The 15,274-nt window shown below is 44.3% G+C and overlaps 1 protein-coding gene across 3 annotated transcripts in view; it reads left to right on the top strand.

Annotated features, from left to right (window-relative positions):
• Nucleotides 1–15,274, top strand: part of LOC138638128 (probable cation-transporting ATPase 13A4) — a 161,586-nt gene that overhangs the window by 38,010 nt on the left and 108,302 nt on the right. For all 3 annotated transcript variants that reach the window (XM_069727159.1, XM_069727161.1, XM_069727160.1), the window contains 3 exons: nucleotides 7,858–7,989; nucleotides 8,435–8,605; nucleotides 8,719–8,876. In XM_069727159.1, coding sequence (XP_069583260.1) covers nucleotides 7,858–7,989; nucleotides 8,435–8,605; nucleotides 8,719–8,876 — 461 coding nt within the window. The remainder of the gene's footprint in view (nucleotides 1–7,857; nucleotides 7,990–8,434; nucleotides 8,606–8,718; nucleotides 8,877–15,274) is intronic.

The raw sequence follows: 15,274 nt of genomic DNA, 5'->3' as shown, positions 1-15,274 counted from the left end.
CATGTAACCACTAAGGAGAACAATATATGCAACAAAACCAGAATCAATCCCAATCCATAATTAAATAATCATGAAGTATATACAATTGGCATATAAACCATTATGGCAATAATTCATATACAGGCATACATTGAATCCATCCAGTATTGTGACATGCCAGTCAGAGTCCAAAGGTATTTTCAAGGGATACCAGGAACGTAATGGAAAATATTTAAAGAGTAGCAGGAACATCAACGGAAAAACTATAAAAACACAAAAAGACAAATGTTAATACCAAATTTAAAAAAAGGTGAAGCAGACACCTAAATAACGGAGGGGAGCCCAAAGATCTTAAAAAGAGCTACAGGAACGGAGCAAAATTGAGAGATTCGTTGAGGCCACCAGGTCTAACGGTGCCCAGGGTCACAATCCACTTAAGTTCACGTTGGGCAAGGAGTTGCTTGATATTACCCCCTCGTATACCTGTGTGGACAACATCAATTCCCCTTACCAAGAACTGGCTAGGGTCACAGTTGTGGTACTTTTTAAAATGCCTCGCTATAGTTTTTAATTGAGAGACATCCTCTATCGTCCTGGCTGCGCCAATGTCCCGCACATGCTCCCTCACCCTTACTCTTAATTCACGTGATGTTAAGCCTACATAGATGAGACGGCAGCTGCTGGTAGCATAATAGATCACATTTTTGGTACCGCAGGAGATGTAATGTCTTATATCAAAGTTTCTTTTACCGTCTGCCGAGGAGAATGAGGAGCTGCGCAGGACATTGGCGCAGGCAACACAGTGTCCACACGTGTAGCAGCCCACGGTGCGACGGACCGAGCCAAAAAGGGGCATCTTAGGTGCCACATAGTGACTCCTAACTAGGAGATCTTTTAAACTCCTAGCTCTCCTGGGAGTCATCAGGGGGTGATCAGACAGGAAGGGGCTCAGAGACGGCTCAGTGCTTAGAACCCGCCAATGTTTGTTCAGGATGGTACGTATACTGTCCCACTCATGGTTAAATTCAGATATGAATCTTATCGACTCATCTGTCTTCTGTTGCTTTTTTGAATATAAAAGCCGATTGCGCAAGGTATTATTAGCCCTGTTATACCCGTATCTCACACACCGATGGCTGTATCCCCGCTGCTCAAAGCGCTGTCTCAGATCACCAGCCTGCTGTTTAAAAGTATGGTCATTCGAGCAGATCCGCCTAACCCGGAGAAACTGTCCGACCGGGACGGCCCTAATTGTGGCTTGACTGTGCCCAGAAGTGGCATGTACCAAAGCATTAACCGCCGTACTTTTTCTAAAAACCTCTGTCTCTATAAGCTGATCATCTCCTACCCTCAACAGTATGTCCAAAAAATCAATTTCACGAGGGTCAGACTTATGGGTAAGCTTGATGTTAAAGGTGTTAGAATTGAGCACAGTCATAAAATCCCCGAGCTGCTGTTCCGTTCCGCGCCATAAAAACAAAACATCATCAATATAACGCCACCAGCACAGCACATGGTCGGCGGCCTCCCCCCCTGCACCCCCGAACACCAACCTCTCCCAAAAACCCAAAAAGAGGTTGGCGTAAGCGGGCGCACAGGCCGCCCCCATAGCTGCGCCGCATTTTTGATGGAAAAAACAATCTTTAAACGTAAAAAAATTATGCGTCAGAACGAATTCCAGCAGCTCGAGGATAAGCTCACACAAAGGGCCGTCCAAGTCGGAGGCCTCCAGGAAAAAGCGGACCGCTCGCAGCCCATCAGTGTGATCGATACAGGTATACAGGGCCTCCACGTCCGCTGTAACCAATAGAACATCCTGGTCCACAGAGACTCCGTCAACCCTCGTCAGGACGTCCGTTGTGTCCTTCACAAATGATGGAAGTGTTTCCACCAATTTTTTGAGATAGAAGTCAACAAACTTGCATATTGGGTCACATAGGCCCTGCATACCCGACACAATAGGACGTCCCGGAGGGCTGACTCGGTCTTTGTGGACTTTAGGAAGAAGATAAAAAGTGGGTACTTTTGGGAACCTGACCGTTAAACCATCCAGAACTTTCTTATTAATAGTCCCCTCTTCGAAGGCCCTAAGAAGAATGGCCTGTATCTGCACCGAGAAGGAGGCGACCGGATTATGGGTGAGCCTGGAGTAAACATTGTCATTGCGTAGTTGTCTAAAAGCCTCCTTCTCATACATCTCCACCGGCCAGACCACGATGTTTCCCCCTTTGTCTGCGGCCTTAAAAACCACATCATTGAGGGACTGAAGTTGTTTAATCGCCTCCCTCTCCTTCCAAGTTAGATTGTCATAACGTCTCCTCGTGGAGAGTTCCCTAAAATCCTCTGTTACCAACCTAGTGAACACCTCCACGGCAGGGCACAGAGACAAAGGGGGAAACCTCGTGGACTTGGGGAGTATTGCCGGTGGGAACTCACCTTTTTCAGGAGCAGACTGCTCCTCCAGTAACTCCTCCAAAATTCGGAGAGCCTCCCCCTCAGTGCAGTCCAGACCATCCGATCCCTGTCCACCTCTGGAGTGTAATTTTTTGAGGATCAGTTTGCGTGAAAATAAATGGAGATCTTTTAAAGCTGTAAAGAAATTAAACCCATTAGTAGGTGCAAAAGATAACCCCTTCCCCAACACACTCAATTGACTCTCAGAGAGGACATGGTCCGACAGGTTAATTACCTGGAGGCCCCCCTGATGACTCCGCCCATCCGACTGTTTGTTCATCGGACCCTTTTTACTATTTTGTCTTGTAGTCATTTTTGTGCTTGTTTGGGGATCCTCTTTATCCCTATCCAAAGCACCCCTTCTGGCTACAGGTCTTTCATCCGTGGGTATAGAGGATTTATGTGATATAGATCGAGATCTTGACCTTGACTCGTTCCTATAATAGGGGCGTGACCGGTCATTGCCACTTCTCCATTTATACATTTTGTTGGTTTGTTTGTCATTAATATCTCGTTGAAACTTCTTAGTTTTAACTTGCTGAATATCCTCCACCCATTTCTGGACCTCAGCCTCTACTTCATTATTAAATTTGGCAAGAGCCTCACCAGACATGTCCTTTTTAATCACACTTTGTAGGGTTTCAATTTCGCTCTCAATTTCTCTGATAGAGACGGAATTCATATCCTTAAAGGGAACCTGTCACCCCGTTTTTTGAGATTGAGCTATAAATACTGTTAAATAGGGCCTGCGCTGTGTGTTCCTATAGTGTATGTAGTGTACCCCGATTCCCCACCTATGCTGAGAAATAACTTACCAAAGTCGCCGTTTTCGCCTGTCAATCAGGCTGGTCAGGTCGGGAGGGCGTGTTCACAGCGCTGGTTCTTCCTCAGCTTTACGTTGGTGGCGTAGTGGCGTAGTGGTGAACAAGCAGCGCGCGATCTGCGCTGTAATCCCTTGCATCGGTGGGGGCGGCCATCGTCCTGGGGCCGCGCGTGCGCAGATCGAGTGCTCTGCTGCACGGGGCTTCAGGAAAATGGCCGCGGGATGCCGCACGTGCGCATTAGAGATCGCGGCGGCCATTTTCCCAAAGCCGAGTTTGCATCTCGGCTTTGGGAAAATGGCCGCCGCCATGTGCTGTGCTGGTGGCGTTATATTGATGATGTTTTGTTTTTATGGCGCGGAACGGAACAGCAGCTCGGGGATTTTATGACTGTGCTCAATTCTAACACCTTTAACATCAAGCTTACCTATAAGTCTGACCCTCGTGAAATTGATTTTTTGGACATACTGTTGAGGGTAGGAGATGATCAGCTTATAGAGACAGAGGTTTTTAGAAAAAGTACGGCGGTTAATGCTTTGGTACATGCCACTTCTGGGCACAGTCAAGCCACAATTAGGGCCGTCACGGTCGGACAGTTTCTCCGGGTTAGGCGGATCTGCTCGAATGACCATACTTTTAAACAGCAGGCTGGTGATCTGAGACAGCGCTTTGAGCAGCGGGGATACAGCCATCGGTGTGTGAGATACGGGTATAACAGGGCTAATAATACCTTGCGCAATCGGCTTTTATATTCAAAAAAGCAACAGAAGACAGATGAGTCGATAAGATTCATATCTGAATTTAACCATGAGTGGGACAGTATACGTACCATCCTGAACAAACATTGGCGGGTTCTAAGCACTGAGCCGTCTCTGAGCCCCTTCCTGTCTGATCGCCCCCTGATGACTCCCAGGAGAGCTAGGAGTTTAAAAGATCTCCTAGTTAGGAGTCACTATGTGGCACCTAAGATGCCCCTTTTTGGCTCGGTCCGTCGCACCGTGGGCTGCTACACGTGTGGACACTGTGTTGCCTGCGCCAATGTCCTGCGCAGCTCCTCATTCTCCTCGGCAGACGGTAAAAGAAACTTTGATATAAGACATTACATCTCCTGCGGTACCAAAAATGTGATCTATTATGCTACCTGCAGCTGCCGTCTCATCTATGTAGGCTTAACATCACGTGAATTAAGAGTAAGGGTGAGGGAGCATGTGCGGGACATTGGCGCAGCCAGGACGATAGAGGATGTCTCTCAATTAAAAACTATAGCGAGGCATTTTAAAAAGTACCACAACTGTGACCCTAGCCAGTTCTTGGTAAGGGGAATTGATGTTGTCCACACAGGTATACGAGGGGGTAATATCAAGCAACTCCTTGCCCAACGTGAACTTAAGTGGATTGTGACCCTGGGCACCGTTAGACCTGGTGGCCTCAACGAATCTCTCAATTTTGCTCCGTTCCTGTAGATCTTTTTAAGATCTTTGGGCTCCCCATCGTTATTTAGGTGTCTGCTTCACCTTTTTTTAAATTTGGTTTTAACATTTGTCTTTTTGTGTTTTTATAGTTTTTCCGTTGATGTTCCTGCTACTCTTTAAATATTTTCCATGACGTTCCTGGTATCCCTTGAAAATACCTTTGGACTCTGACTGGCATGTCACAATACTGGATGGATTCAATGTATGCCTGTATATGAACTATTGCCATAATGGTTTATATGCCAATTGTATATATTTCATGATTATTTCATTATGGATTGGGATTGATTCTGGTTTTGTTGCATATATTGTTCTCCTTAGTGGTTACATGCCTTGTTATTGTTCCGGTTGCGGTGCGCGTGCGCCCGTTTGCTCTTGGCTCCGCCCCTCCTCTGTCCGGCCGTTCGGCTTCCCGGGTCTGTGACTGGTTACCATGGTGTTTCCATGCTCCCACTCACTTGGCTCGGGAGCCTGGCTGGCACTAACTAGCAGCCGTACTGACTTCCGGGTCACGTGAGTTTCACGCGACCGGAAGTGGGGGATATAAGGCTCCTTCGGTGGAGTTTGTGACACTTCCCCTTGATAAAGCAAACAACGCTGGAGTGAAACGCGCGTCGGGGGTGTCGCCCTTCTCCTTTCAATCCCTGCACCCGGGTAAGAAGTACCTTTTGGATACTGGTCTCACTGTGCCTGTGACGCTATATGCCTTTATTTGACCGGTAGTGATATCAGTCTCCTGGAGTGTGTCCGGTCCTATGGTCTGTCAGTTTTGCAGTATTTTCTGCTAGCCCCACCTAGGTCTATACTTTGGAACCAGGGGGATTTTAGCTGGGGTTCATGGGGCTGGATAGGGACATGGTCATCCATTCTGTGCCACTTGCGTTACCTTTGTGCCTATACCACATACACTTTATATAGCTCTGATGACCAATGCGGGTGCTTGGGGTTGTTTTAGTGTCCTTAATTTCATATATGTGTTTGTATATGTTGTCTGTTATATGTTTCAATAAATTTTGTACTTTTTTACGTTTGTCTTTTTGAACGCTCCTTTTGTTCTCCTTGAATAATAATTGATTGTCAGAGTAGTTAAGGATTGATGAATGGGTTACTGTGGATACGGTCCGCTCTGCAGATATATAGTAAATCCAAAAGATATTTCATATAAAGAATGGTGGTTTATTCAACGCGTTTCACGATTTGTGTGGTATTTCCTGATGATGAAGTCACTAAGACTTTGAAACGCGTTGAATAAACCACTATTCTTTATATGAAATATCTTTTGGATTTACTATGTATCTGCAGCACGGACCGTATATATAGTAACCCCTTCATCTATCTATAGTATGGTCAATAGCTGACACGTGGACATGCTGCAGCCGATATTTGCACATGCTTCAACAATAGCTTCATCTGGTGAATACGGTATAATCCATTTGTTATCTCACTGTACATTGGATAAGACCCTATATGCGCTAATGTCTCCAAACAGTTTCTTCAGTATGGATTGGCATGTCCACTTTTGAACTGCTGATCTTTTCGTTTTCCCAGAGTTAAGCTGGAACAAGACATGTCTGGCAGGAACTCTCTTAGGCTACTTTCACACATCAGGTTTTTGCCATCAGGCACAATCCGGTAAGTTTTGAAAAAAACAGACCCGTTTTTTTTTCTGCCGGATCCGTTTTTTTCCCATAGATTTGTATTAGCGCCGGTTTGTGCCTGATGGCCATGAGTTTCATCCATTTTTTGCTGGATCCGTCTAAAATAATTTTTCCGGCGACCGGAGAAAATGTTCATAGTAACGTTTTTTCTGTCCGGCAAAAAAACGCCAAGTGATGGTTCCAGCGATAAACAGATGAAACTGACACGTGAAATGATGAATCAGGCCTCCGAATCTGGTTTTCATGCTTTCTCCATACAAAATCATACACATCCCGTTATGGGATCTCTCTCTCTTTCTTTCCCGGAACAGGAAGTCCAAACTCTATTCCCGGGTTCATTGAAAAAAATGGATCCAGCAAAAAAATGGATCCGTTGCATCAGTTTTTCACAATTTGCAACGGATCCGTTTTTTTACAAATTTGCCGGATCCTGCATAACAGCAAAAACCTGATGTGTGAAAGTAGCCTTGTAGAACGTACAGGAGCGCTTAGGCAACTAAGATGTTCTATGTATGCAAAAACCGGCCAATATGGACAGACAGCCATGTAATGTGCATGGTGGGCTTTACCTTTATAAATGAGGAGTTGCTTTATCCTTAAAAGTCTCTATTTACACTACATTTATTCAGTGTGTTAGGGATCCCAAACAGAGCCATAATGTCATGATCCGTTCCAGGGTTTATTAGTGTCTGCCCTTTTTTGGACGGATCATATCAAGGGTTAACTTTGCTATACCTCATTCTGGGTTTGGGTTTGCTATTTAGCTCCCAGTGTCAGTTATAGTTCTGTCTTCGGCTTGAGAACCTGACTCTGGAAACCCTTGGTTTGTCCTGCTGTAAACCCTGACGGTCCTGTGTCTGTAATCCCCCTCTGTCTGCCTTTTCCCTGCGTTTGTCTGTTCTGACTGATTCTCTGATGCTGAACTCCTGGCTTGGTTATTGACTGTGTCTTGATTTGTCCCTATTGTACCATATTTTGCTCGCCCTGGTTTACTGATCTCTTGCTATGTCCTGACTATGCTTTCTGTTTAATCCTTTTGACGTGTTATCTTGTGTCCTGACTCGGCTTTTTCTGACTACTCTCTTGCCACTAGGTGGCATCTGTTCAGCTGCTCAGTGTGTGCAGTCTCGCACCCCTATTAAACTCCCCCTGGTGTAAGTTGCGCTATATTGCACTGCAGCTTCATGACACATAGACTGCAATGACACAATCAAATTTAAATAGGCTAAATTTGTGCTTTCTCTCAATGGTGTCAGGCATAAAAACTGAGTTGTTTGTATTCTTGAGCCTTTCTGCCTTTCATTTGTGTCATTACAGTCTAAGGAACTGTTTGGGGCTACATTTTTCCATTAATGAAAAAAAAAATACTGAAATAACGCAAAATTTGATTTTTTTTTGGTAAAGGATAAGAGTTGTTAGAGATGATTTGGCTAAATATACTTGTCCAACTGCTATGTGTACATTCCTTTTTAGATTGCAACCAGGTTGATTCTTGCCACTTAGTTCCAGGAGATGTCATTGTTTTATCTGGCAAAGGCTTTTCTATGTCTTGTGATGCAATTTTAATCAATGGAACATGTGTAGTGAATGAAGGCATGTTAACAGGTGAGGCTTGCGTATGTGTGCAAAATCTTCCCACAGCATGACTTATTTAGTCCATATCTAAGTATAAAAAATATTTGATATTTTTGAGCAGTGATAAAACCCAGATAGAAGAAAATTCAATCAATTTCCATTGATACAATCCTATAAGCTTTGAACCCTTGAGAAAGTGTGTACCTCTCCACCATGTAAAGAAAATGAACAGCTGTTTTATTATACTTTACTTTTAGAGGTTTTAATCAGAGATTGACAGCTAATAGTGATGTGCGAATCCCTGGGTTCACCTTCACAAATAGCATTCTCTTTTGGCCAAAAATGTGGTGTAATACACTTGAAGTCTGAGACCACAGGTCTAATATTACCATTTTACAGAATGACAGCAGAACTTAATGGTTCCTGGAACATTTTTAATTGAAATACTGATCTTCTATTAAATCGCTGCTTTCAGGAGAATCAATCCCTGTGACAAAAACACAGCTACCAAACGGAGATGACAAAATGCCATGGAAGCAGTACAGTGGAGAAGATTATAAGCGCCATGTCTTGTTTTGTGGTACTGAAGTGATAAGGACCGAATCCACTGCACAAGGTCCAGCCAGGGCTGTAGTCTTAAGGACTGGTGAGCTTAGACAGTACTCAATAACACATCAAACTTAAAAAAATGGGTGTAGAAAAATACAGCAAAATCCAAAAGAGCATATACTAATATGAAAATGTTTGCTCTTATCATAGGTTTCAATACTATTAAAGGTGACATGGTGAGATCTATATTGTACCCTAAACCTTTAAACTTCAAGTTCGATCGAGATGTACGCTGGTTTTACATATTTTTGACATTCCTCGCAATCATTGGCCTTATTTATGCAGTTACTATATATGCGCTGAGAAAGGTAATGTATTTTTTTAACTTTTGGAACAATATTATTTAAGAACCAATTAGACAGAATGGTAAAAAATAATGCTGGCTGAGCTACAGTATTATAAAATATATATTTACTATATATTTCTTCAATACAAGTACAGTACAGACGAAAACCTTGGACACACCTTCTCATCTAAAGATTTTTCTGCATTTTCATGACTACATTCACACTGAAGGCATCAAAATTATGAATTAACACATGTGGAATTATATACTTAACAAAAAAGTGTGAAACAACTGAAATTATGTCTTATATTCTAGGTTCTTCAAAGTAACCACCTTTTTGCTTTGATGACTGCTTTGCACACTCTTGGAATTCTCTTGATGAGCTTCAAGAGGTAGTAACCAGGAATGGTCTTCCAACAATCTTGAAGGAGTTCCCAGAGATGCTTAGCACTTGTTGGCCCTTTTGCCTTCACTCTGCGGTCCAGCTCACCCCAAACCATCTCGATTGGGTTAAGGTCTGGTGATTGTGGAGGTCAGGTCATCTGGCGTAGCACCCCATCACTCTCCTTCTTGGTCAAAGAGCCCTTACACAGCCTGGAGGTGTGTTTGGGGTCATTGTCCTGTTGAAAAATAAATGATGGTCCAACAAAACGCAAACCGGATGCAATAGTATGCTGCTGCAAGATGCTGTGGTAGCCATGCTGGTTCAGTATGCCTTCTATTTTGAATAAATCCCCAACAGTGTCACCAGCAAAGCACCCCCACACCATCACACCTCCTCCTCCATGCTTCACGGTGGGAACCAGGCATGTAGAGTCCATCCGTTAACCTTTTCTGCGTCGCACAAATACACGGTGGTTGGAACCAAAGATCTCAAATTTGGACTCATAAGACCAAAGCACAGATTTCCACTGGTGTAATGTCCATTACTTGTGTTCTTTAGCCCAAACAAGTTTCTTCTGCTTGTTGTCTGTCCTTAGCAGTGGTTTCCTAGCAGCTATTTTACCATGAAGGCCTGCTGCACAAAGTCTCCTCTTAACAGTTGTTGTAGAGATGTGTCTGCTGCTAGAACTCTGTGTGGCATTGACCTGGTCTCTAGTCTGAGCTGATGTTAACCTGCGATTTCTGAGGCTGGTGACTCGGATAAACATATCCTCAGAAGCAGAGGTGACTCTTGGTCTTCCTTTCCTGGGGCGGTCCTCATGTGAGCCAGTTTCTTTTGTAGCGCTTGATGGTTTTTGCAACTGCACTTGGGGACACTTTCAAACTTTTCCCAATTTTTCAGACTGACTGACCTTCATTTCTCAAAGTAATGATGGCCACTCGTTTTTCTTTACTTAGCTGCTTTTTTCTTCCCATAATACAAATTCTAACAGTCTATTCAGTAGGACTATCAGCTGTGTATCCACCAGACGTCTGCACAACACAACTGATGGTCCCAACCCCATTTATAAGGCAAGAAATCCCACTTATTAAACCTGATAGGGCACACCTGTGAAGTGAAAACCGTTCCTGGTGACTACCTCTTGAAGCCCATTAAGAGAATGCCAAGAGTGTGCAAAGCAGTCATCAAAGCAAAAGGTGGTTACTTTGAAGAACCTAGAGTATAAGAAATAATTTCAGTTGTTTCACACTTTTTTTGTTAAGTATATAATTCCACATGTGTTAATTCATAGTTTTCATGCTTTCAGTGTGAATGTACAATTTTCATAGTCATGAAAATACAGAAAAATCTTTAAATGAGAAGGTGTGTCCAAACCTTTGGTCTGTACTGTATATTTATTTAGCCTATTATGTATGAGATATTATTCCAGGTGGATTAATTTTCAGTTAAACAACTGTACTCCAAGCCTAAGACTTACTCATTCTTACCTCCTTGTCAATTACAGTGGCATGTCAAGTTTGGGCACCCGTAGTCAAAATTACTGTTATTGTGGACAGTTAAGCAGGTTGAAGATGAAATGATCTCTAAAAGACCTAAAGTTAAAGATGACACATTTCCTTTGTATTTAAAAAAAATATGTTGTAATTTCTTTTTATTTTAAAAATTACAAATAGAAAAATGGATGGATATAAAAGTTTGGGCATCCTTGGAGATTTGTGTGCTCAGGTAAGTTTGATCAACCCTGTTAGGGTTATGGCTTGTTCGCTATCATCATTAGGAAAGGCCAGTTGATGCAAATATTCCAGCTCTCCCAGCCTCCTCTAACCTTGTGCCAAAAAACAGCAAATCTGTGGCTAGAGCTCGAAAAGACAGTGGATGCAAGATGACCCAGGGATCTCACGGAACTTGAAGAATTTTCCAAGGAAGAATGGATGAAAATCCCTTAAAAAAAACTCAAAGCTTCTTGACTGCTGACAAAAAAGCATTTACAATATGTAAAAAGATATATTTATACACTGGTGCTTAATCACCTGGAAGGATATGACGGGGTCCCCAGGAGCCGCAGGTGGTAGGAACAGGTTCTGTGCAGGACCCTGTTAAGAGGATTAACCGGTAAATGATACTGAGAAACCAACGCGCTAAACTGAGGCCAGATTGATCCTAAATTATTGTAGCTTAATGTCATGCAGTACTTACTTATATTATAGCTGTTTTTTAGTGTGTGACTAAAGGTACCGTCACACTGAACGATATCGCTAGCGATCCGTGACGTTGCAGCGTCCTGGCTAGCGATATCGTTCAGTTTGACACGCAGCAGCGATCAGGATCCTGCTGTGATGTCGTTGGTCGCTGCAGAAAGTCCAACACTTTATTTCGTCGCTGGACTCCCTGCAGACATCGCTGAATCAGCGTGTGTGACGCCGATTCAGCGATGTCTTCACTGGTAACCAGGGTAAACATCGGGTTACTAAGCGCAGGGCCGCGCTTAGTAACCCGATGTTTACCCTGGTTACCAGCGTAAAAGTAAAAAAAAACAAACACTACATACTTACCTTCCGCTGTCTGTCCCCGGCGCTGTGCTTATCTGCACTGGCTGTGAGCGCCGGCCAACAGGAAAGCACAGCGGTGACGTCACCGCTCTGCTTTCCGGCCGCTGTGCTCACAGCCAGTACAGAGAAGCACAGCGCCAGGGACAGACAGCGGAAGGTAAGTATGTAGTGTTTGTTTTTTTTACTTTTATGATGGTAAACAGGGTAAACATCGGGTTACTAAGCGCGGCCCTGCGCTTAGTAACCCGATGTTTACCCTGGTTACCGGCATCGTTGGTCGCTGGAGAGCTGTCTTTGTGACAGCTCTCCAGCGACCAAACAGAGACGCTGCAGCGATCGACATCGTTGTCGGTATCGCTGCAACGTCGCTGAGTGTGAAGGTACCTTTAGGGAACCTTGTGAGTGAAGAGTTGCACCTGGTTACAGCGACTTGCTGAAAAGCAGAATATACAAAAAAATCGGTATATTACTTCGGCCGTAAAATGGACTGCCAGGAGTATTGGTAAAATACACTTACTCTTTTTGTGAGACTGTGTAAGCTGCACCTGAAGCGATCCTATATGGGATTTAGTATTATATTTCCACGGTGTGATAAACCAATGCTAATAGATAAATAAAGCAAAAAATACTAACAATTAGTTAGATCGTTTGTTTATTGTTAACCACAACCATCCAAGAGGGCATAAATAGATGTCAACTGACACTTACCATGTCCCACTTAGGTAGACAAATGCGGTGAAGGCAGCAGAGCAATCCAATGAATGCGGTATCAGCTAAATCGCTAATCGTGCTCAGCGGATTGTGATCCGAATTGGTGCCAGAGACCGAGATTCCTGGGCAATCGCGTCCCAGTGAGTAGCGGGAAGGTACCAGCGCCTCGCGTGCCCCGGCCGTAGGCAACGCTGAGGACGCGGCGCCGAGAAGGGGGCGGAGCTAGTGTGACATCACAAATAGCAGGGACGGGTGTGCGAGAGAGACAAGCTGCCAATGCGTTTCGAGGGGTGGCTCCCCTCTTCATCAGGGCTATCATGTTCACGCTATTCATCATCATAGCCCTGACAAAGAGGGGAGCCACCCCTCGAAACGCGCTGGCAGCTTGTCTCTCTTGCGCACCCGTCCCTGCTATTTGTGATGTCACACTAGCTCCGCCCCCTTCTCAGCGCCGCGTCCTCAGCGTTGCTTCCGGCCGGGGCACGCGCGGCGCTGGTACCTTCCCGCTACTCACTGGGACGCGATTGCCCAGGAATCACGGTCTCTGGCACCAATTCGGATCGCAAGTCGCTGTAACCAGGTGCAACTCTTCACTCACAAGGGTCCCTTAGTCACACACTACAAAAACAGCTATAATATAAGTAAGTACTGCATGACATTAAACCACAATAATTCAGGATCAATCTAGCCTCAGTTTAGCGCGGTGGTTTCTCAGTATCATTTACCATTTACAATATGTGATACTTTCAAAAGGGGGATATCACTAGATACTAAACATGCAGGGTGCCCAAGGAAATGTGCCATCTTTAGCTTTAGGCCTTTTAGAGATCATTTCATCTTCAACTTGTTTAACTGTTCGCAATAACAGTAATTTTGACCAGGGGTGTCCAAACTTTTACATGATGCCACCGTAAATATGTAGTAGTCTATTTTCTTCACATTGTAATCTTTTTGACTCTTGTGATTTTGCACAGTATCTGTACAATTTCTCCAGTGTTTCATGGCATTCTCTCTCTATCTCTTTGGCTGAGCTATAAACTATGATGGCCTCTCACTATCCAGATTGGCCACAAAATGGCTGCTGCGTTCCCTGCCTCTGCTCATATACAGGTCCTTCTCAAAAAATTAGCATATAGTGTTAAATTTCATTATTTACCATAATGTAATGATTACAATTAAACTTTCATATATTATAGATTCATTATCCACCAACTGAAATTTGTCAGGTCTTTTATTGTTTTAATACTGATGATTTTGGCATACAACTCCTGATAACCCAAAAAACCTGTCTCAATAAATTAGCATATTTCACCCATCCAATCAAATAAAAGTGTTTTTTAATAACAAACAAAAAAACCATCAAATAATAATGTTCAGTTATGCACTCAATACTTGGTCGGGAATCCTTTGGCAGAAATGACTGCTTCAATGCGGCGTGGCATGGAGGCAATCAGCCTGTGACACTGCTGAGATGTTATGGAGGCCCAGGATGCTTCAATAGCGGCCTTAAGCTCATCCAGAGTGTTGGGTCTTGCGTCTCTCAACTTTCTCTTCACAATATCCCACAGATTCTCTATGGGGTTCAGGTCAGGAGAGTTGGCAGGCCAACTGAGCACAGTAATACCATGGTCAGTAAACCATTTACCAGTGGTTTTGGCACTGTGAGCAGGTGCCAGGTCGTGCTGAAAAATGAAATCTTCATCTCCATAAAGCATTTCAGCCGATGGAAGCATGAAGTGCTCCAAAATCTCCTGATAGCTAGCTGCATTGACCCTGCCCTTGATGAAACACAGTGGACCAACACCAGCAGCTGACATGGCACCCCACACCATCACTGACTGTGGGTACTTGACACTGGACTTCAGGCATTTTGGCATTTCCTTCTCCCCAGTCTTCCTCCAAACTCTGGCACCTTGATTTCCGAATGACATGCAAAATTTGCTTTCATCAGAAAAAAGTACTTGGGACCACTTAGCAACAGTCCAGTGCTGCTTCTCTGTAGCCCAGGTCAGGCGCCTCTGCCGCTGTTTATGGTTCAAAAGTGGCTTTACCTGGGGAATGCGGCACCTGTAGCCCATTTCCTGCACACGCCTGTGCACGGTGGCTCTGGATGTTTCCACACCAGACTCAGTCCACTGCTTCCTCAGGTTCCCCAAGGTCTGGAATCGGTCCTTCTCCACAATCTTCCTCAGGGTCCGGTCTCCTCTTCTCGTTGTACAGCGTTTTCTGCCACATTGTTTCCTTCCAACAGACTTAAGGTACCTTCACACATAACGATATTGTTAACGATATCGTTGCTATTTGTGGCGTAGCAACGATATCGTTAATGAAATCGTTATGTGTGACAGCGACCAACGATCAGGCCCCTGCTGGGAGATCGTTGGTCGCTGAATAAAGTCCAGAACTTTATTTCGTCGCTGGACTCCCTGGAGACATCGCTGGATCGGCGTGTGTGACACCGATCCAGCGATGTCTTCACTGGTAACCAGGGTAAACATCGGGTAACTAAGCGCAGGGCTGCGCTTAGTAACCCGATGTTTACCCTGGTTACCATGCTAAAAGTAAAAAAAAACAAACACTAGATACTTACCTACCGCTGTCTGTCCTCCAGCGCTGTGCTCTGCACTCCTCCTGTACTGGCTGTGAGCCGGAAAGCAGAGTGGTGACGTCACCGCTCTGCTTTCCGGCTCACAGCCAGTACAGGAGGAGAGCAGAGAAGCAGAGCGCAGCGCTGGAGGACAGACAGCGGTAGGTAAGTATCTAGTGTTTGTTTTT

This window comes from Ranitomeya imitator, chromosome 5 (assembly GCF_032444005.1).
Source record: "Ranitomeya imitator isolate aRanImi1 chromosome 5, aRanImi1.pri, whole genome shotgun sequence".
Classification (NCBI taxonomy): Eukaryota; Metazoa; Chordata; class Amphibia; order Anura; family Dendrobatidae; genus Ranitomeya; species Ranitomeya imitator.
Note: the sequence above shows the minus strand (reverse complement) of the source record. Positions and strands in the feature narration are given on the sequence as shown.